Source organism: Alosa sapidissima, chromosome 17, assembly GCF_018492685.1.
Source record: "Alosa sapidissima isolate fAloSap1 chromosome 17, fAloSap1.pri, whole genome shotgun sequence".
NCBI classification, from domain to species: Eukaryota; Metazoa; Chordata; class Actinopteri; order Clupeiformes; family Clupeidae; genus Alosa; species Alosa sapidissima.
The window spans coordinates 23,637,794-23,660,785 of record NC_055973.1 but is presented as its reverse complement, the minus strand read 5'-3'; the positions used below and the strand labels follow the sequence as shown (position 1 = coordinate 23,660,785).

Genomic DNA, 22,992 nt, shown 5'->3' with positions numbered 1-22,992 from the left:
GGCCTACGAGGTATTGACTAAAAAATGTAGCCGCCGACAGCGGACAGACAACGGGGACAGGTGATGCAGGCGGGGTAGTCGGAGAAGACCCTTCCACACTGACTGTCTGCAGCAGTTCATTGTGGCGCTCGTAGAGGCAAGTCTATGCGTGGGGTGCGCTCATAATAGACCTAATATAACCTCGACCATATTACATGGTTTAGAAAATTGGACCTAGATTCGGTAAAGGTGCTTCCTCGGCAGACCAGAGCCTTGTTGACCAATGTTGACAGCCACTCTCAATGCAGATGTGACGTCACTGCCAGGCATCTGAAACCTAGGCTACTGATCCAGAAGCGTCCGGGCCAGGGCGAGTGCGCGAGAGAGGGAGCCAGGTATGACGTCCTGGATCTCGGAGGAGTAATTTCACTTTTTTTGCCAGATACTGTCAATAACATAACGACGACTGCGCAGAGGGAAGAGTTCACAAAAGCCAAACGCGCTCTGTGGGGTGCGGTCACCGTTTGTCACTCACGGGCGCTCCCTCCCGCGGGCGGCGGTAGCATCGAGCTGGTGTTGAGACTCCTCATCATCCCGTCCCATCCCAGATCTGTGCGAAGATGGCGGACCCGGCGGAGTGCACCATCAAAGTGATGTGCCGCTTCAGGCCGCTGAACAATTCGGAGGTGGAACGTGGGGATCAATACATCCCTAAGTTTCAAGGGGAAGAAAGTGTGGTTATTGCGGTGAGTCTGCGCTTGGCGAATAGAGAAATGCACACAGCTAGAAGCTAAACACCAACGCGATTAACTAACGTTAGCACAGCTAGCATACATCAATGGACTGCGTAGGTTTTCTAGCTAATGTCAGTTCCAAGCCAGTTAGCTTGCTAGCCTTCTCAGATCACCAAAACAAGTTTAGCCGCGAGTGAGCAGTGTAGAGTTAACTAACGTTAGCTAACAGTTGGGTAATATTAGGTCTCCTATCATCAGATTGAAAAAGCCCATTGCCAACACACCGTGCCTTCACAGAGACAAACACATTGCTTATACAACGTTTGTAGAATATAAATAGAGCATTATATTGGCTGTATACAGACGTAGGTAGCAGCATAACTATAACATAGCGATAGCTTGCTAGCACCCAAATCGCTTGACAATACTGGCTAGTTAGCTAGCTAGGTTCACCTTGACTGTTAGTATTATCAATACATTAGCCAACCTTATTATACAGGTTGTTTTTGGATTATTAGCAGTCGAGTTGTGGAAGCTATGTGCTTTATGAGAGTAACGTCAGTGAGCACAGCTTAACCAATCTAGGTCAACGTCAAAGAATGAAAGCAAGTTTATCCCAGTTGGAAATATCCACTCACGTCAGCTGTCTGTTTCCGAATCACAATGACGGAGCTCTTATCTTTCGAGCTAGAATCTAGCTAGCTTTAATTTATCTAGCCATTTATAACGTCACAGGGCCGTGTCAACGTTGCTACAAATTGCTACACAGTCTATCAACTGTGAAAAAATCGTGGGTAAGATGTTGGGAGGTACCTTAGGGTATAAACAACATGTATGTTACCCAGGTGGCTAGTAACGTTAGCACTAGCTGCCATGCTAAGGTTAATCTGGCTGCTCACAGTGCTAGTCATTCAATCACTGCCGTTTGGTTTAACACGCAGGCTAACGTTAGGTTAATTTAGCTGGTCCCGTTACTGTCGAGAAATCAGTTCCGACCGTGGCCTAATTCTGTTCACTCATAGTAAGCAAAGCACAGGCACGGTGACCTCCATTCAGAATATAACGCTTTTAAAATCATATCGGATGTAGGTAGACAGTGCGGTGCACGCTGTCCAGGCAGGGACAAATTCGTGTGCTGTTGGCACACAGTGCTAGAATGACGATAATGTTGGCCCTATTTGAATCATGTTCTCTCGTCAGTGTAAAGTCTTTTGTGTGAAACGACCCTTCCTAATTTAATGCGGTAACGTTACTGAATGAAGGAAAACATACACAAAATGGCTTTTGTTGTGTTTCCGATAACCAAGATATGTTTGCCCAGGCCCGTCATGGCGTATCTTTCGCCTGGCATGGTCGTGCTATTGGCAGATGTCTTTTACGGATTATAATCTATTAAGATGCGCATTTAAAATAAACCAGATTATACCCGGTAGTCTTTATGAGTAGCCTAACGTTAATCAGGAACAGGTCTTGCGGAGACGTAGGTCAAGGGTCCGTTTTGTTTCCTGTTGTAACGTTATGCCTGTTGCCGGGTTGGCCAGATCACTGCCAACAGGTGTGGCACTGTACTGGAAAAACGTTCAAGAATACCACAGGGGAATGTACAGCAGCGCAGTGCACGACACAGCGGAAAAACAAAACAAGTCATGGCTGACACACACTGAAAATGCGCACACATGTATTGTAGTATTCGGCTCGTGTCTGTATTCATTCTGGGATGAAAACCAGATTTGCCCTGCATGTTGGCGCCAGCCTACACACATTTCACATGCATACAGTAGAGAGATGGCTTATAGAAACAACACCTGCCAGTGTATCTTACCCATGATCTTACCTCCCAATGTATTTAAATTGTGCGTGAGAAAGGGAACAATAAGCTGTTTTGTGATGTGAGTTGAGGTGTGGTTTGTTTGATATGGCCTGTTCGTTCTAAAGCAGCATGCTGTTAGAGTCTACAAGAGATGTAGTCTTTCTTCATGCCAATGTGTCTCCACTTCTGCCATCCATCATGTTTTCACATACATTTGTGTGTGTGTGTGTGTTTGTGTGCAGTATGTGTGTGTGTTTAGGTCAGGGGCATTAGTAGTCTGATTGGGTTACAAGGATCTGTGTTGGTTTTTCCTACTTTGTTTGTACAAGTGTATGTACATGAATTATGAAAGCATATAGTAACAAAATCCATTGTTTTGACTTAATTTTAGTTCCTTTGATCGGTTTAGACAGTGCTGTACATTAACTTTTTTCTTCATAGCACTGGTGCTGCAGAGGCAGATAGTTCTGTAGCACAATCTACAAAATGCCTAGCATCGGTTTGTAGTTACAAATACCTCGTCTGGCTACACTCTAGAAAACATTTTAAATAAGGTGTCACCGGTGCTAAGCTGGTAAATCATCCATAGCACAGACTGATATTTTTGTAGCATGTGCTACATATATGTAGCACTGTACAGCCCTGTTTTAGATCTTTCCATCGCAGCAAGCTGCCTAATCATTCTTACCCACATCTAAGGCGCATTATTTTAAAAAAAATGTAATATACATTTGGCCCAGTGAGACTAGGAGCATTACTTTGGAACATTGATCAAAATTGCAGCGTGATTGAATCAGCGAATGGCTTTCGCCAAGAAAACTGAGCTGGCTTTTTTTTTTTTTTTTTTTTTACTGACAGAAACTGGCAGTACATATCATGTGTTTAGCCAAATTGTAACTAGAATTTACCGCACTCAAGTGAAAAGGGCCATTACATCTTTTCCATTGTGAAAGACCTTTGGAACTTCCTGCCCCCTCTTCCACAACATCATGTGCAACATAACCTCAGATATAAAAGGATTCAGCTGAGCAAGCTGAAGCTTTTGAACAGCTGTTGTGTTTTTATAGCAAAATGTCAAATCAAAGGAGTCTGCTTCTTGTCGTCATTACTGGTAGACAATGTACATTGCCAACTTTTTCTCAGCTGAGCCCAGAGAAATAGTCTAGAAACAGTGTTATGCTCATCTTGCAATCGCCTTAAATATGACTAATAATGACCAGTTATGTATGATGTTGCATATTACTGTACTAAATTACATTATGGCCTTTCACTGTAACAGATCGCTTCATAAAACCGAGACTTGTGAGAATCTCCTGTGCCAGTTATTTATCTTCCTGTCCTCTCTGTCCTTTCTTTCACTCTTTCATCCATCCATCCATTCATCCACCTATCCACCCATCCATGCACCTATCCTCCTGTCATGTGTACATCTCTATTCTCCATATGTATGTTAAGTAGCTAACTGTCTCTCCGTCTCCCATAGTGTATTTGCCTTTTGTCCTCTCTCCTCTCCTCTCCTCTCCTTTCCTCCTCTCCTCTACTCCTCCTCTCCTCTCCTCTCCTCTACTCCTCCTCTCCTCTCCTCTCCTCCTCCTCTCCTCTCCACTGTGTTTGCATACAGCAGTAGGGGGAGGAGAGGCTGAGGTGTATTTCCAGACAGCATCATTGGACAGCGACCACAGTTAAACATAGAGCTCGACTGTCATTTTTAATACTCCCTCCCTCTCCATGATATCTGTCTCTCTCTGTGTGTCTATATTTGTCTCTCTCTCTCTCTCTGTGTGTGTGTGTGTGTGTGTGTGTGTGTGTGTGGTCTGGCCTGGCTGGTTAGCGGGCTGTTTTGACTGTGCTCCTGCTTGCTGGCCAGTGTGTGTGCGGTGAGGCGTGTGTGTTGTGCTGAGAGGGGGCGGGAGCATTGACTGGGCACTGCCAGTCGCAGCAGCAGGTAGAGAGAGAGAGAGAGGGAAGATAAATTGGCTATTAGGCCCATAGCTCCTGCTCCATTCCCCAGTAATGACCGTATGAGAGAGAGGGAAAGAGAGAAACCGATTGAAATGGAGGAAAAGAGAAGGAGACCAGGCCTTGCCTGCCTAGTGTGTGTGGTGTGAGGGTGAATGTAGTGAAACTGTGTTTTTCAGGTGTGTGTGCGTGTGCAGGGCTTAGTACATCTTTCATCAGAGGGATATTAAGCAATATATGCTTAGCAGACACACACACACACACACACACGCAAACACATTCACATACATACCTATACATACAGGCCCTGCCAGAACAGGTTCACTGTTTTTGTCTCTGAATGAGATGGCTACGCCCTGCAGATCAGTCACTGTCCTCTCTGCGCTCTGTTCCTCTCAGGGCAAGCCCTACGCGTTTGATCGCGTGTTCGCGTCCAACACCACACAGGAGCAGGTCTACAATGCATGTGCCCAGAAGATTGTCAAAGGTGAGAACTTGACACCAATTTGACATGTGCAAGCATGTGTCTGTTTTTGCATATACAGTATGTCAGGGCTGTTATGTTCTTTCTTGCTTACGCAATGTAATATCTTGAGTTATTAGCATTCCCATATTCCCATTCTCATGGTTGTATTTCAGCATGTGCCATGGATTGGACATTATGGGCACTAATTTTGTGGCAGGCAAAGTGCAGTGTCACTCTATGAGCAAAGTTTTTGAGCATAAGTTCTAAAGCCATAATGTGGGTTGGGAGAGTTTTGAGCTGACACCAATGCTTAGGATCTTGCTCATGGTATGCAATTAATAATAGTTTTTGCATAGTTATTGAATTAACTTTAGTTAGACTTCAGACTTTGCACTTTGCCCTGCACTGAAATTAGGTGTGTGTGTGTGTGTTGGCTGTGGCTGTGGATAGAATCTGAGGCTGATTCCACTGTGCTGATGTTTTTGCAGATGTTTTGGAGGGCTACAATGGCACCATCTTTGCTTACGGACAAACATCCTCTGGAAAGACACACACCATGGAGGTGAGACACACTCACATGCTCGTTACACACACACACACACACACACACACACACACACACACACACACACACACACACACACACACAGGATTCATACATAATGCACACTCACAAAGATGGTGGTGACATTGACAATTAAACTGCATGACTGAACACCATCTGTGTTTGTCTGTGTTTGGTCTGTGTTTGGACTGTGTGGTCTCGGTTTGGTCCGTGTTCGTCTGTGTTCGTCCGTGTTCGTCCGTGTTCGTCTGTGTTCGTCTGTGTTCGTCTGTGTTCGTCCGTGTTTGGTCTGTGTTCGTCTGTGTTTGGTCTGTGTTCGTCTGTGTTCGTCTGTGTTCGTCTGTGTTCGTCTGTGTTCGTCTGTGTTTGTCTGTGTTTGTCTGTGTTTGTCTGTGTTTGGTCTGTGTTTGGTCTGTGTTTGGTCTGTGTTCGTCTGTGTTTGGTCTGTGTTTGGTCTGTGTTCGTCTGTGTTTGGTCTGTGTTTGGTCTGTGTTTAGTCTGTGTTCGTCTGTGTTCGTCTGTGTTTGGTCTGTGTGGTGTCTGGGGCTGATGTGTGTACATTGTGTCGTTGCCAGGGCAACCTCCATGACCCAGATGGCATGGGCATTATTCCCAGGATAGTGCAGGACATCTTTAACTATATCTACTCCATGGATGAGAACCTGGAATTCCATATCAAGGTGAACAAATGCTTTGTTCTTCTCTCTGTGACACACACACACACACACACACACACACACACACATTCATACAGGAGCACATATGTGTATTATTTTCTTGTATGTAAAATTTGAAACAATTATGGAAATCAGGGCTCGAAATTAGCACCCGCCAAGAGCCAATGGCGAGCATATTTTTGTATTGGCGGCTGAATTATGGCAGGCACTGGCCTGTGGAAAACGGGTGCTTATCAACTGCGAGAATGGGCTACTTCAGTCTATCATGTTAAATTGGCTTGCCATATCAACTCCGCTACTTCAGTCTGTCACGTTAAATTGGCTTGCCATATCAACTCCGCTACTTCAGTCTGTCACGTTAAATTGGCTTGCCATATCAACTCCGCTTTGCATCGGTGTTCTGTTCGCCCAATGTTGACATGGTCAGAATTTATTTTCGGATAGCTACTTGATAAAACGAGAAAATCAAACTTCATGAGTCTTATTAGTTATTTGGTTACCCTTTCATGTATCTGCTGAGAAAACAACTACATCACCACACCAATAGTACTTGAAAGTTTCAGATGTTGAATAGAAACGTAGCCTATTACTTGCTTACTCAAACGTAGCCTATTACTTGCTTTCTCTCACGGAATGATATGAAAGACGTGATTCATAGCTCAAAACCAAAAAAAGATAGCAAACACTGTCTGTCTGTTTATAGGCGACAAAATTATTGGACCTCCGAACATTGTGAAGGCCCGTTCAATTGAATGGAACTTGCAGCGGAACTTGAGAACTTCTGCAGCACTCTGAAAAGCTGTATAATATTTATTATTTATTTCAACTTTATTCAAGACACAAAGGTCCATAGAGACAACACAGTACAGGTATATAAATATAAAACAATACAAAACATTTAAGAATGATGCAGATGAGGCATCATTTACAAAACATTATACAGGCTTCGGGTCCAATGTTTCCAAAAGCAAGATGTGTACCTGGTGTCACTCTTAGAGACATCAGCTATGGACACAATAATCATATTCTTAGACCCTGTCAGTCTGCACATGAATCTATACATACAATTTCTTAATAGGCGAATGATAGGCTACTTTAGAAATCGTTTAGTAGTGTAATAGTGTTTAGTTTTGGCCGGTAAAAAAATATATCTGGCCGGTAATTGTTTTTCATCTACCAGCCGCTTTGGCTAGTAGGCCAAAGAGTTCATTTCGACCCCTGATGGAAATTCATAGTGAGCAAAGAGATGGGGTATTTACCACATAGATTGCAGATAATATACATATACTTTGACAGTGGCAGACACACGCACACGCACGCACGCACATACACACACAAATGCACACACACACATACACACACACAAATGCACACATACGCACACACACACACACACTGGCAGGCTAACTGAGTGCTACTCCTATGTGCAGGTGTCATATTTTGAGATCTACATGGATAAGATCAGAGATCTGTTGGATGGTAAGTGACTCTACGTGACGTCCTGTCAGCCCTTAATGCTGAGTCTTAGTGCTCACACTAGTAGGCACGCTAATTCTCTCTCTCTCTGTCTCTTTCTCTCTCTGTCTCTCTCTCTCTCTCTCAGTGTCGAAGACCAATCTGTCAGTACACGAGGATAAAAACAGGGTTCCGTATGTGAAGGTAAGAGCTTTGGTTCACACTCATTTTGCATTCTTTCACAGGCTTTTCTCTTCTCCTTCTCTCACACACACATACCCATCAGTTCCTCTTTCTGTCTCTCTCTTTCTCACACACACACACACACACTCACACTGACACTCACCAGGGTTATGGAAAATTCAGAATTTAATTGAGAATGACTCATAAATTCCTATTTAGTTCTTGAATTTGAATTGAGGTCAAAAACAGGATCTAGAATTACAGTTCAAATATGAATTAGAAGGAAGTAGAATTGAAATTCAATGAAATTCATAAAAAAAATCATATACATAATTTAAGTGTAGTGTTTAACAATGAAGCTTTACAGTATATGTCCGATAGGATTGCATTACATATTCTACAACTTCTAACAGTAACCAATTACATTTCCAAAGTAACCTTTCAAACATGGAATATATGTGAGATTCAACACATTCTCTCTGTTGTGTGACTGTGTGGAATTTCTTTGAATTGCCATGCATTTAATTCCACTTCCTGTCATTCCAATTCAAATACAAATTCCTGTGGAGCGGAGGCCAATTCTAAAATGCTGAATTTTGCACAAGCCACACACACATACACACACAAACACACACACACACACACACACACACACGTAAGCATGTGCTCACCTCAGACTGTCTCTTCCCACTGTAGGGTTGCACTGAGCGGTTTGTGTGTAGCCCAGATGAAGTGATGGACACTATCGATGAGGGAAAGTCCAACAGACATGTGGCTGTTACAAGTGAGCAATTCACACACACACACACACACACACACACACACACACACACACACACCAGACAGTCTAAATGGGGTCTAAACCTAATGAATTACATATTTGAAACCAGACAGACTGGTAGTCTTTAATGTTGAATGAAGCAGGTATTAATGGACATATTCTAAGTATGTGTGTGTGTGTGTGTTTTCAGACATGAATGAGCACAGCTCCAGAAGTCACAGTATCTTCCTGATCAACGTGAAGCAGGAGAACACCCAGACAGAGCAGAAGCTCAGTGGCAAACTCTACCTGGTGGACTTGGCCGGAAGTGAGAAGGTGATTATCGCCCTCCAAAACACACTCACACACTATGGCTGTGGCTCACACACTCACAATACTGGCATTGCTGGTAGATGAGCACACACACACACACACACACACGCACAAAGCCTGAAGAATGTTTTTATTTATTGAAATATTTCTGTGTAATTAATGCTCACTGTATGTGTGTGTGTGTGTGTCTGTCTGCATGTTTCTGTCTGCGTGTGTGTGTGTGTGTGTGTGCGCGTTTGTCTGCGCGTGTGTGTGTGTGTGTGCGTGTGCTTCCACAGGTCAGTAAGACGGGTGCTGAGGGAGCGGTGTTGGATGAGGCCAAGAACATCAACAAGTCGCTGTCAGCTCTGGGCAACGTCATCTCCGCACTGGCAGAGAGCTCGGTACGAGTGTGTGTGTGTGTGTATACGTGAGGTTGTGGATAGGTGTGTATGTCTATGTCTATGTTTGTGTTTTAGGTTGTGTATGTGTGTGAGATTGTGTGTGTGTGTGTGTGTGTGTGTGTGGACGTGAGGGAGTGGATAGGTGTGTGTGTTTGATACAGTGAGTATATTTGAATTTGTGTGTGTGTGGGAAAGAGAGTGTGTGAAAGAGGCTATTATCTTTCGTTCCTTGCCCTGCGGTGACAGTAGGATTTATGTGTGTATTAATTTCATACTGTGTGTGTGTGTGTGTGTGTGTGTGTGTTTGTGCGTATGGCTGAGCTTCTTCCCACAATAAGAGCCGTTCATCTCATATATAGGCCCCTCAGGGATAGCAATCACTCTGTGTGTGTGTGTGTGTGTGTGTGTGTGTGTGATCGTTTAAGAGATAGAAAGAGAGAATGTGAATGTGTGTGTGTATCCCTAGATGCCCAGCAGTGACATGTCTGTTCGTGTGATGTGTCTGTTATTTGTTTATTGTACTTAACAAACACATTAACGTGTGTGTGTGTGTGTGTGTTTGTGTTTGTGTGTTTCCCGTGGTCAGGGATACGTGCCGTACAGAGACAGTAAGATGACCAGGATCTTGCAGGACTCTCTGGGAGGAAACTGTAGAACCACCATCGTCATCTGCTGCTCCCCTTCATCCTACAATGAGTCCGAGACCAAGTCCACACTCATGTTTGGACAGAGGTTAGGACACACACACACACACACACACACACACACACACACACACACACACACACACACACACACACACACACACACACACACACTGCCTCTCTTTCTCCAACCTATCTCTCTCTCTCTCTCTCTCTCTCTCTCTCTCTCTCTCTCTCTCACACACTCACACACACACACACACGTACACACACACACACACACACACACACACATCGCCCTCTTATCTTACAAACAAGAAGAAAGTTGAGGTCAAAATAGCAGGGTACGAAACGTCTAATTGTTAATGGTAGGGTAATTTGAATTGGACACGCATCAGCCATGTCTCAAACATCAGCTCAATTTTGTGGTTTATTCTTTTCTTTTTTTTTATATATATATATTTTTGGGCTTTTTGTGCCTTTAATTTTGATAGGACAGTAGAGAATGACAGGAAGCGAATGGGAGAGAGAGTTGGGGTGGGATCCGGAAAGGACCTACGGGGCGGGAATCGAACCCGGGTCGCCGGCGTACGGTGCAGGTGCCCCAGCCAGTTGCGCCACAGCTTGGGCCTTGTGGTTTATTCTTAATTATACAAGTGGAAAGGTAAAGTAAAACACCTTGCCTATGTGCGTATCGTGCCGTTCAGGAATAGGTTGAAGTTATCCAATTTTAGCATGACTGCTCACCTTCACGTCACCTAACTTCACGTCTCTGCCTTGCAAGCCTACTGGCCGGTGGCTCATGGTAACAGATGTAGGCCTGTCTGCATGCTGTTGTAGGCAGGAAGGAAGAGGCGCAAGCAAGCTTGAATGACATGAAAGAGTGAGTGAGCCTTCACATGTGCTTGTATAGGAGCACACGCCAAGCTGCCATCATGTCCAAAATTATCCTCTTTTTTTTGGTTACCAGGCCAGCATAGTAAAAAATATCTACACTGCACAACTACTTACCAACCATATTTTTTCGATTCATATTAAATGTATTTCTAAGGATAGCACGAGAGTAGGGCTGCACATGATATGGGGAAAATATCTAATTGCAGTTTATCTGACAGATATTGTGTGTGCGTTTTGAATTGTGATATAATGTTTGAAAAGCAAGTTGGCCACGTCTGATTGGTGAGCATCCCTAGTACATGAGAAGCACAGTACTCCTGTCAGATGAGCCTCACTGTCTGTCACACAAGGAGGATGACTTATGTAAGATTTCATCCTGCCTGACTAAATTTGGTCAGAGTTCTATGATGTACAGTTGCGTGCCAAATGGTAAGTTCTTATTGTTCCTGCTCTGGCCCTTAAGCAGGAACTGAGGTGTGAGGAACACTAATGAGGCCTCTGAGAACCATCCCAGGCAAGGGGGGAGTTTTAGTATAGTATAGTATAGACCCTTTCAACAATAAAAACAAAAACAATGCTTGAACGTTCTATTTGGGCCCCAATCTACTTCCTCTGCATTAAGATAACATATGGAATGTTAAAAAGGAAGCCTTGTGGGGCCAACTACGATGCTGATAATGGAACTCTCTTGAAAGGGTCCATAGTATATACACTCAGCACCACAGTGAACACACAGTGAGGTGAAGCACACACTAATCCCGGCACAGTGAGCTGCTTGCAACAACAGCGGCGCTCGGGGAGCAGTGAGGGGTTGGGTGCCTTGATCAAGGGCACTTCAGCCGTGCCTACTGGTCGGGGTTCGAACCGGCAACCCTCCGGTTACAGGTCCGAAGCTCTAACCAGTAGGCCACGGCTGCCCCCTATTAATTTTAATTGCAGAACAACAAAAGGTGACCAGACCTGATGGTATTAGCAGCCTTACTCAGTAACATTTAGGGGGCAGGAGGGACTTCTGAAACAGAATATATGACAAGAGTTTGGAGAAGCTCTGGCTTCACTCTTCGAGATTGGTGCCCAGAAATACAGTACGTCCCACATGTTGCTGTGATTGCTTTGTATTGGAACAAAGATTGAAGCTGCATTAACCGAAGAATTATCCTTTTTCCTAAAAACACCTTGTGTTTCTAACACATGAATATGAACATCATCGATGTGATTAGATTGACCATTGCGACAGAGTTGCAAGCTGCATGATTAATTGCAGCCTTTGCGATTAGCTAATTGCATTGGTTCAGTTTGTGATTTTAATAAAAAAAATGGATTTGGTGTGAAGCCCTACCTGAGAGGATTACATATGTTCCCTCTACATTGCTGCCCTGTCAAAATACAATTAGATGAATTACTGCACAGAACTGACTTGACATTTACTTCATGGCATGGACCTTATTATGTGCTTCAGTCTGAGCTGTGTGTGTGTGTGTGTGTGTGTGTGTGTGTGTGTGTGTTTTCAGAGCGAAGACGATTAAGAACACAGTGTGTGTGAACGTGGAGTTGACTGCTGAGCAGTGGAAGAAGAAGTATGAGAGGGAGAAGGAGAAGAACAAGACTCTCCGCAACACCATCACCTGGCTGGAGAACGAACTCAACCGCTGGAGAAACGGTACACACACACACACACACACACACACACACACACACACACACACACACACACACACAGTTTAACAGCATCATCTGGTAATGATGCCCACATAAAACCTGTTGGCTGGATGTGTGTGTGTGTGTGTGTGTGCGCGTGTGTGTAGGTGAGACGGTGCCGGCGGAGGAGCAGTACGATAAGGAGAAGGCGTCCGAGGCGCTGGCCGTGGTTGAGCTGGCCAGCGGGGAGAACATGGCGTCCACCCCCAACCTGCCAGCAGGGGGCAGACTCACCGACGTGGCCAAGGAGAAGTGTGAGGCCGAGCTCGCCAAGCTCTACAAGCAACTGGACGACAAGGTACTTTTTTTTTTCTCTCTCACACACACACACACACACACACACACTTTGAATGATAGATTCACCAACACATAGTGTTACCTGTGAAGTGTGAACTCCTACTTAAGCACAGACATGTGGTGTGGAGATTAGGACAAACTCCCTTGCTTTGTTTGGTGCTGTGGTGGACCTGGTGGATATTTGGCTTGTTTTGGTTCTGTGGATATTTGGCTTGTTTTGGTTCTGTGGTGGACCTGGTGGATATTTGGCTTGTTTTGGTGCTGTGGTGGACCTGGTGGATATTTGGCATAGGAAAGGACTCTTAATCTCGATCCATAATTAAAGTGTGTTTGCTCCCTGCTAGAGGGCAGGTCCCATCATTCCAGAATGCACTGTGCAGAGTGTTAAAGCAGTGCTATGTAGGTCTTTTACCCCAAAAAAAAGGCTGCAAACTCATTTTGATAATAATAATAATAATAAGAAGAATTCATTTTAGTTATATAAGTGCCTTTCAAGTAACCGAAAGACACTGTACGATTAAAAAGTTCAAGGACGTTACATTACCTACAGACACAGAGGATACTGTACAATTAAAATGTTGGATGTTAAACTGACTTACAATGTAGAGAATGGAGTCTCTGACATCGTCGATGGATGTCTGGAGTGCCTGGTTGTTGTTACGGGTAGGAGCCTGACAGCATTGTCGTAGATGAATTTGGTAACCCCTGTAGTTGACTGGCTGATACTTAGCAGACGCTTTTATTCAAAGTGACATGGACTCACAATGGCGGGCATCAAACGCACTGAATTTGGAAATGTAATTGATTAGGAATTGTTTGTTGTTGTCTCTTAGCTAACACGTTTGTTAGCTCTCTTGCACCTTCTCTTTGTTAGTGAGGCCACAATCTGTCCATATCTAATATCCAGGATGAGGCAGTTCACACGTGAGACCACCACCAAATGTCATAATAAAAAAGAAAATGACCTAAATGTGTTGTCCCTGGCTGTTTTGGGAACTATGTGTGTAAATTCAAATAAGACATTTATTTTACCCTGTTCTCTCTCTCTTTCTCCATCTCCATCTCTCTCTCTCTCTCTCTCTCTCTCTCTCTCTCTCTCTCTCTCTCTCTCTCTCTCTCTTTTTCTCTCTCTCTCTCTCTCTCTCTCTCTCTCTCTCTCTCTTTCTCTCTTTCGCTCTCTCTCCGTAGGATGATGAGATTAACCAACAGTCTCAGTTGGCAGAGAAACTCAAGCAGCAGATGCTAGAACAGGAGGAGGTAAACACCCTAAATGCCTGAAATGGGCTCGCGTGATTGGGTGTGTGTGTGTGTGTGTGTGTGTGTGTGTGTGAGAGAGAGAGAGAGAGAGAGGGCGCCCTTGCCCTGAGAATGTGTTAATCCGCGTCTGTTTGTCATTCATGTTCTTATTTCAGAGCGATGATTGTGTGTGTGTGTGTGAGGGTAGCTATGTTTGTCATTGGTGTATTTAGTTTGGGTTTTGTGAATGGTTTGATTGCATTTTTATTGAGTGTTTTATGCAAAACTGTATTTGTACATGTTTGTTTGCGTGTGCAAACAATCTTGTGCTCCGACACATCTGTGTGTGTGCCTAGAAATATGTTTGGCTTCTGCATATGTGCTCATATATATATGTGTGTGTGTGTGTGTTTGTGTGTGTTTGTGTCTGTGTGTCTGTCTGTGTGTCTGTCTGTGTGTGTGTCTGTGTGTGTGTCTGTGTGTGTGTATATTTCTGTGTGTGTGTAGCTGCTAGCATCGTCGCGGCGGGACCACGAGAGCATGCACGTGGAGCTGTCGCGGCTGCAGCAGGAGAACGAGGCCAGCAAGGAGGAGGTGAAGGAGGTGCTGCAGGCACTGGAGGAGCTTGCCGTCAACTACGACCAGAAGAGCCAGGAGGTGGAGGACAAGAGCCGTGACTACGACTCGCTCAGCGAGGAGCTCAGCCAGAAGGCCGTAAGGACACCGACGGACGGACACACACACACACACACACACACACACACACACACACACACACACAAGTATGTAAGAGAAGGCCGTAAGGGGGAAACACACAAATATATATATATATATATATATATATATATATATATATATATATCTATCGATATATCGGGCCGATATTTGCGGTTTTTACGTGTATCGGCATCGGCCGATAAGCCGCTGCGTTCGCCGATAGTTTTTCCCCCGCATTATTTACATACAGGCGTCCACAGGCAGCTCTGTGTTGCTGGAGACGCTGCAATTCACGTGCAGACTGCCCCTCCCCCACTAGCAGAGTGCTGAAAGCCTGCTCTTCAAGACAACAGTAAACTTTAAACTTTCAAAGCATCTTTTAACTGTTTGACTTAGCTGAAATATTGCCATACACTTTGAAAGTGGAAGCAAGTTTGTGTGTCCAAATGGAAAACGCGAATGATGGATAGATTGATACTTTATTTAATGCTGAATGCTGAATGTCTATAAAACTGCTTGCCATTGTATTTAGGGAGCTGCAAATAGCTAAGTTGTTGGCTATCCATATGCATGCGGTAGCATTACGAACACTGGTCATATGATTAAGTAATGCCAACGTTGTTCCGTGGTATTTGTGGCAGTTTTATTCAGCGACCACCTGGCTGAGTTTTGGACGCGTGTGGTGTGTGCGTCTCTCCCTGCCCCTCTCCCTTCGAGCTGGGCGGAGTTGCCATCGCAGTGATATCAGAGCTTAATGAGAGACGTGTTATACGTAGTTGAATGTTATTTCGTGTTAACGTTTATCATGTACCAGACATGTGTCTTACTTGTGTTTATAGCCGTTTGCAAACGTTATCAATCCAGTCAGAGACTTTCTAATGTGGAGACACAGCACTCAAAAAATACTCCATAGAAATGCATGGGGCTAGTTTGTCACGCCAATATGGCCGTTGTCTACACATATCCCACCCCTTCCTCGGCAAAACGTCGACATGTGAATACTGTACATTGAGTCAATCATGTGGTGTGATGTGAATACATTGAGCCAATCATATGGTGTGTTGTGAAGACGTGCCAATCATGTGTTGTGATCTCGCCGCTGGAGCAAGATTGGATTCGTGAAGCCTTGCGCACGTGCAGTTCCACCCAAATACTGTGCCCGATGAGTGCCCATAAAACGTTGGTATATGGCCGCCGAGTGGAGGGACTTGCCTAAAAGGACTTTGATCCAGTTCAATGGTGGTTGAGTTTTCGTCAGCTACCAAACAGAAGTTTGTGTGTGCGTCTGGTCTGTCTCACTCAGTGATGAGATTGCTGCGCTACCTGAAGGAGAGCTTTTAAAACTTTGAGAGAGATGTTTTTTTTTACCTTTTAACGTTGATGCCGTTTAGAACAGAAACATCTGACACCACGTTATTTTCCTCTGCTGATTTATGTTCTGTGGTTGACAATTCTGGCTGCTTTTTTTAGAAAAATATAGTCATAGAAAAATTTAAACCATGCAGTCTTAAATTACAAATCAAGCACTTTATTTCAATAGCTACTTTTCAGGCTTATTGTTTTCTTAAATTATTTAAATGTGTTGACAAAGGACATTTTGTGATGACCTGAATTATGTCTTATAATATGTCAGCAAGCAATGCATCATCAAGATTGTGTTGTAAGAGGTTGATGAAAGCCTTTTACCCTTGCACAGTTAACCATATGCAGTGCACCCATCCATAAGTTCAATAAATGTTCCTTTTTTTAAATTGAGACTTAAAACATTTGTTATCATCATTTGTGTAATTATGTGTAATTTGTATGATGTAAATTGAGGGAGCAAAAGCAGTATCGGCTCCAAATATCGGCTCAAGAAAATCGGCAGCCTGTATCGGTCATCGGCTAAGGCTGATGGAAAAAAAATCCATATCGTTCGATCCCTTTATATATAATATATATATATATATATATATATATATATACACACACACACACACACACAAACTGTAGACACTCAGTGAGGAGCTCAGCAAGAAGGCCGTAAGGGAAACACACACACACACCAGTAGCTGTATAAAATTACTGCATGAAACATGTGCGTGTAACATAAACAAACGTACACACAAACTGTGAAACTGCCTTGCTGCTGATTTGTAATAGTATGGTCAGTTTATTACATGAATGCTAATAGAACACACAACAGAAAGTGGTTTAGAAATGTCGTAAGAAACACTGTTTGCTTAAGTGTGATTAAAGTTTAATTTACTGCTTTGGAATGATCAGGATGAAGCGTTCATTGTTAAAGCATGTGATTGGTCAGATGTTGACTGAGGTTGTGTTGTGATGTTTGTGATTGGTCAGAGCGTGCTGGCGTCTCTGGATGCAGAGCTGCAGAAGCTGAAGGAGATGACCAATCACCAGAGGAAGAGGGTCGCCGAGATGATGTCATCACTGCTCAAGGACCTGGCCGAGATTGGAGTCACAGTGGGCAGCAACGACGTCAAGGTACTGTACACACACACACACACACACACACACACACACACACACACACACACACACACACACACACACTTTCCAGAAAACACAGAGACATCAATAATGCATTAATACAAATCCTTAGCCATGTGCATTATAAATAAACCTCTTTTCTTACAGTGTATTCTGTGACACGCACACACACACACGCACACACACACACATTTACTCATGAACTCGCATCATTCCTGCACATATTCCTTATCTTATATATTTTCTTGTACATTTTTGACCTCTCTCTCCCTCTCTCTCTCTCTCTCTCTCATCACCCCCCCCCCTCCCCTTTTCTCTTTCCCTCTCTCTCCCTCTCTTTCTCTCTATCAATGCCCCCCCCCCCCCCTCTCTCTGACATATGTCCTCTTTCTTTCTCTCTCTCTCTCTCTCTCTCGCCTTCTCTCTCTCCCTCTCTCTGTGTCCATCAGCAGCCTGAGGGCAGTGGTGTGATCGATGAGGAGTTCACGGTGGCGCGCCTCTTCATCAGCAAGCTCAAGTCGGAGGTCAAGACGCTGGTCAAGAGGAAGAAGGAGCTGGAGAGCAGCCAATCAGAGAGCACCAAGAAGATTGACGAGAACGACAAGGAGCTGGCCGCCTGCCAGCTGCGCATCTCCCAGGTAAAGCACCCGGCGGCCATCCCATAATTATCAATCACCATCAGTCAGCATCACTTAGCATCACATAGCAGCCTGTGCCCTTCGCCATGTTTGGGATTCAGTAGATCATCCGTCAGCCAATCAATCAGTCCTCCTGCCCTCCCACTCATCCTCCCATCCCAACATCCAGCAGTAGTCTGGCCGCTTGCTTGTCCTTTCATATGTCCATCCATCCATCCATCCATCTAGCTGACCTTCTTTTATCACTCTATCCATGCATCCATCTATTCATCTATCCATTCATCCATCCATCTAGCTGACCTTCTTTTATCACTATCCATCCATCCATCATATCTCTGTCCATATCTGTGTGTGTGTGCCATGTAGGATCTCTCCACATGTCTGTCCATCCATTCCTCTCGGCTCCTCAGAGCTCTTCACTTCTCTTCACCTTCCTCATCTTACCCCCCCCCACTCCGATATTCCTTCCTGTGATCCTCCCCTTTATTCCTCCACCCACCTCCCCGTGATCCTCCCCTTTATTCCTCCACCCACCTCCCCGTGATCCTCCCCTTTATGACTCCTCCACCCACCTCCCCGTGATCCTCCCCTTTATGACTCCTCCACCCACCTCCCCGTGATCCTCCCCTTTATGACTCCTCCACCCACCTCCCTGTGATCCTCCCCTTTATGACTCCTCCACCCACCTCCCCGTGATCCTCCCCTTTATGACTCCTCCACCCCCACAGCATCCTGCCGTAATGCGCGTGATTAAGCCTTGTGTTGAGGATGAGGGATCACTCCTGATAGCCATATTTCTAGTACCACAGCTATCTGGAGACTTAGTCAGAATGATGGTAAATCAGAAAACAGGCTTTATTCTCAATGATACGCATCAAAGGGGAAACACAAGCTTCACCAGAAGGATTCACCCGTATCTGTAACGAAACTGGAATATCCTTGAAGTATGTTACACACAAAAAAGGGAGTTCTAACTCTGTTTGAAGATGTATAGGTTGAAGGGCTGACCCTCCTACACTCTAAATGTTAATGAATACCATCAGGGGTCTGGTCACCTTTAGTTGTTCTGTATGATGATTATCTTGACTGGGATGGCTCTCAGGGTCTACCCCCAAACCCAGCTCTACAAACCTAAGTGTTTCTCACACCTCACATTGCTTTGTTGCTCCAGCTGGTCTGAGTGCCAGGGCAGGAATAAGTAAGGCCCCGTCCACACTCAGACGCTTTTTGGGTTAAACGCACTGGTTTTGCTTCGTCTTGGCCGATCGTCCAAACGAATCCTGTAAACGCACTGCCCGAAACCGCACTTTTCAGGGTGGAAAAATCTGAAACCCTAGCCCTTGTGAGTTCGTTTGGACGGCGAAACCGCATAACTGCGTATTGATGATGTCATCGCCACACCTCAGCTGCCCTGGACTTGTCACTTATAGTTTTGCCTAACAATACTAGTTTTCATACATGACATTACCTATGATTACACTCAGTAGGATAAATATCACAACTGGTGCTGCGCAGCGCCAATCATGACTCATTCTCATGACTTCATGAGAAGATCATTATCATGACTTGGTGGACGGAACAGTGTTTTCCCTGTGTTTTCTTGATGCATTTCTAGCTATCGTCGGTGACGCGAGAGAACTATAGTCAAAAGTTATTAGGGAAGTGCAGTGTAAGTTTAAATTAATTTGTGCGTAGTGGCGATGTCATTCATTTATTTTACATGTCTTACAACATAAATAAATGCATTCATAGTCTAGTGAAGTCAGATATGAGCATACAAAGACGCGTAATTCATGTTAAGCCTATGGTAGATGCGCACTAAATGCGAATGCGCGATTTGATGCAGGCAAAAGTGTCGACTGTTACTAACGAAGGTATTATAGCAATATTATAAATGTGGCGACAGAATAGCCTAACGGGTAGACCTAGCGTTTAGTAGCGTATGCATTTGCGGTGATAGCCAAAACTAATGTGAATCGCGGACTATCCTACAACCAAAGAAAGTAAAGGAGGTTATTTGTACCTGCGTTCGGTTCCAGGGAAGACGGAGGGAAAAAAAGATCGGTTTGGTACGTGTGGACTAGCCCTAATGCACACAGGAATTATTCTGATTCACACTTCTTTCCCTCCAATACTCCATACCCTGAGCTGCTTTGCCCTCTGTTGCTGAATGTTTTTGTTGTTGTTGTTATGACAACACGGGGGGGGTGGAGTCAGGTCATAGAGGTCATGTGACATTCACTCTAACAGCATTCTTTCTCTCTTTCCCTCTCTTCCTCTCTCTTCCTCTCTCTCTCCCTCTCTTTCTTTCTCTCTTTCTCTCTCTCTTTCTCTCTCTCCCTCTCTCTCACCCCCCCCACTTTCTCTATCTCTCCCTCTCTCTTTCTTTCTTTCTCTCTCTCTCTCTCTCTCTCTCTCTCTCTCTCTCAGCATGAGGCTAAGATTAAGTCTCTGACAGAGTACCTGCAGAATGTGGAACAGAAGAAGAGGCAGCTGGAGGAGAATGTGGACTCCCTCAACGAGGAGCTGGTCAAGATCAGTGCACAGGGTATGCACACACACACTCACACACTCTCACACTCTCACACACTCTCACACTCACACACACTCACTCATACATCTAACAAACAGCACACTCAATAACAGTCAGCTTTGCACAGAGTTCTCACAGGTAGACACACACACAATTACAAAAGCAGGCCAGCGAGTCACCCCAACAGCAAACGAGTCAAACTTGGCCAACAGTGACTCCGGAGCCTTTTCCCGCAAGCCTTTTAAACAAACTCACGAAAAAAATCTTGTGATATTGCACAATGACACATTGTCCCTGTGTGTTTGTCTTGTGTAGAAAAAGTCCACGCCATGGAGAAGGAGAATGAGATTCAGACAGCCAATGAGGTTAAGGTAAGGCCAAACCAGAGTAATGTCCATCTCCGTCCAAACTGGCATCGTATATATCAGCTACAGGATGCTGCTAACTCTGTTTGTGTATTTGTTAAATTCGTATGTGCGTACGTTTCTGTGTGTGTGTGTGTGTGCGTGTGCGTGTGCGTGTGTGTGTAGGAGGCTGTGGAGAAGCAGATTCACAGCCACAGAGAGGCCCACCAGAAACAGATCAGCAGCCTGAGGGACGAACTGGACATTAAGGAGAAACTCATCACCGAGTTACAGGAGTAAGAACACATACACATACACGCACACGCACACAAACACACACATACACACACCATTGCTCACACACTTATTTATGGGTTTCATCAGGTTCCTTTCCACAGGTGTATTAATCAAGCACCATGCAGTCTGCATTGATAATCAAGATGCTTGATTTTATACACCTTTGGAAAGGGACCTGATGAAATAGTAGTGACCCATACACAAGTATGAGTTGTACAGAAGAACTGGGAATGACAATAAAAACAATCTTTTTTATTTTGCTGTAAATTTAAGTGTTATTGTTATTGATTTTCTCTGTGTGTGTGTGTGTGTGTGTGTTTTGTGTGTGTGTGTGTGTGTGTTTCAGTCTAAACCAGAAGATCATGCTGGAACAGGAACGTCTGAGAGTGGAGCACGAGAAACTCAAATCCACCGACCAGGAGAAGAGCCGCAAGCTGCACGATCTCACGTAAGACACACACACACACACACACACACACACACACACACACACACACACAGAAAGAGACCAGGAAAAGAGTCGCAAGCTGCACGATCTCACGTAAGATACACACACACACACACACACACACACAGAAAGAGACCAGGAAAAGAGTCGCAAGCTGCATGATCTCACGTAAGACTAAGACACACAAACACACACACACAGAAAAGAGACCAGGAGAAGAGCCGCAAGCTGCATGATCTCACGTAAGACACACACACACACACACACACACACAGAATGAATGGAACAAGGGGGCAGGATAATGAGATAGCAGTGCCCTTCTGGTGTTGCTCAAAGACTTTTCTCAGCAAAGCCGTCAAAACAGGCCAAACCAAATGTGTAATGTGTAATATGTGTGTGTATGTGTGTGTAGGGTGATGCAGGACAGAAGGGAGCAAGCCAGGCAGGACCTGAAGGGACTGGAGGAGACAGTGGTGAGTCACTATGTGTGCTTGTGTGTGTGTGTGTGTTTGTGGCTGATTTATGTTGGGTCATTTTTTCAGTGTGAATATTTGTGTGATGAATGTGTTTGGATCTAACACTTATAGTGTGTGTGTGTGTTTCAGGCTAAGGAGCTGCAGACACTGCACAACCTCAGGAAGCTGTTTGTGCAGGATCTGGCCACAAGAGTTAAAAAGGTAGGAACGTGTGTGTGTGTGTGTGTGTGTTTGTTCTGGGTTTATAAATGTGACTTTGAATGAAAGTAAGACCCTTTTTAGCAGACTTGCTTGCCACCATGGACATGTGATGGCGACCCCTCTATTAACTGTGTGTGTGTGTGTGTGTGTGTGTGTGTAGAGCGCAGAGATGGACTCTGACGACACTGGAGGCAGCGCTGCTCAGAAACAGAAGATCTCTTTCCTGGAGAACAATTTAGAACAGCTGACCAAAGTCCACAAACAAGTATGTGTCCTCACCAACACACCATCACCAAACACACAACAACACACACTTATCCAGACACACACAATGGCCCTCATTTATCAACCGAGTGTAAAAACCAGCATAGATCTGAGCGCAGAAATCATCTTACGACAGGGCTAACGTGTGATTCATGAAACTTTCTTATCATTCCAATTCCAGCGTAAGAATAAACATTTGTTGATAAGTGTGGCAGCTGGAAACAAGCGTCATTTAAATATCAAGCCCCTATATATGTTTGTTTTAAAGGCCTCGCCCCTAGAATTTACGACATGGAGGTGCATTATTTGTCGAAAAGAGAAACATTTGTGACCTCAAGATGGCCTCAGTGACGTTGCAAATCCAGCTGAACCTTGTTAATTTTGACAGCTACAAAAGTGACAGCAAGAAAGAGAGAATGCATCATACTACAAATACATTCATTACAAAATCATACGACACTGCCATTTGTCCTTTGAAAATAATAAAAAGTAATTTATGACTGTT

At 44.4% G+C, this 22,992-nt stretch overlaps 1 protein-coding gene across 1 annotated transcript; it reads left to right on the top strand.

Annotated features, from left to right (window-relative positions):
- Positions 1-316: 316 nt before the first annotated feature.
- On the top strand, positions 317-22,887 carry LOC121688954 (kinesin-1 heavy chain). Its single transcript, XM_042068870.1, has 24 exons — positions 317-725; positions 4,882-4,969; positions 5,437-5,510; positions 6,089-6,193; positions 7,621-7,669; positions 7,794-7,849; positions 8,525-8,612; positions 8,800-8,924; positions 9,200-9,304; positions 9,891-10,036; positions 12,357-12,505; positions 12,651-12,841; positions 14,029-14,097; positions 14,584-14,790; positions 17,137-17,280; positions 17,736-17,924; positions 20,355-20,472; positions 20,773-20,828; positions 20,988-21,097; positions 21,445-21,546; positions 21,959-22,019; positions 22,152-22,223; positions 22,384-22,488; positions 22,876-22,887. The coding sequence occupies exons 1-24, from the start codon at positions 600-602 to the stop codon at positions 22,885-22,887; spliced, it is 2,547 nt and encodes an 848-aa protein (XP_041924804.1). The 5' UTR covers positions 317-599.
- The last annotated feature ends 105 nt before the right edge of the window (positions 22,888-22,992 follow it).

Excerpts from the sequence above, each read along its gene's own strand:
- LOC121688954 (XM_042068870.1), top strand. The coding sequence starts at position 600 with ATGGCGGACCCGGCGGAGTGCACCATCAAAGTGATGTGCCGCTTCAGG. Across the intron at positions 9,305-9,890 it reads CCGCACTGGCAGAGAGCTCG|GGATACGTGCCGTACAGAGA; the intron begins GTACGAGTGTGT and ends TCCCGTGGTCAG. Across the intron at positions 14,098-14,583 it reads AGATGCTAGAACAGGAGGAG|CTGCTAGCATCGTCGCGGCG; the intron begins GTAAACACCCTA and ends GTGTGTGTGTAG.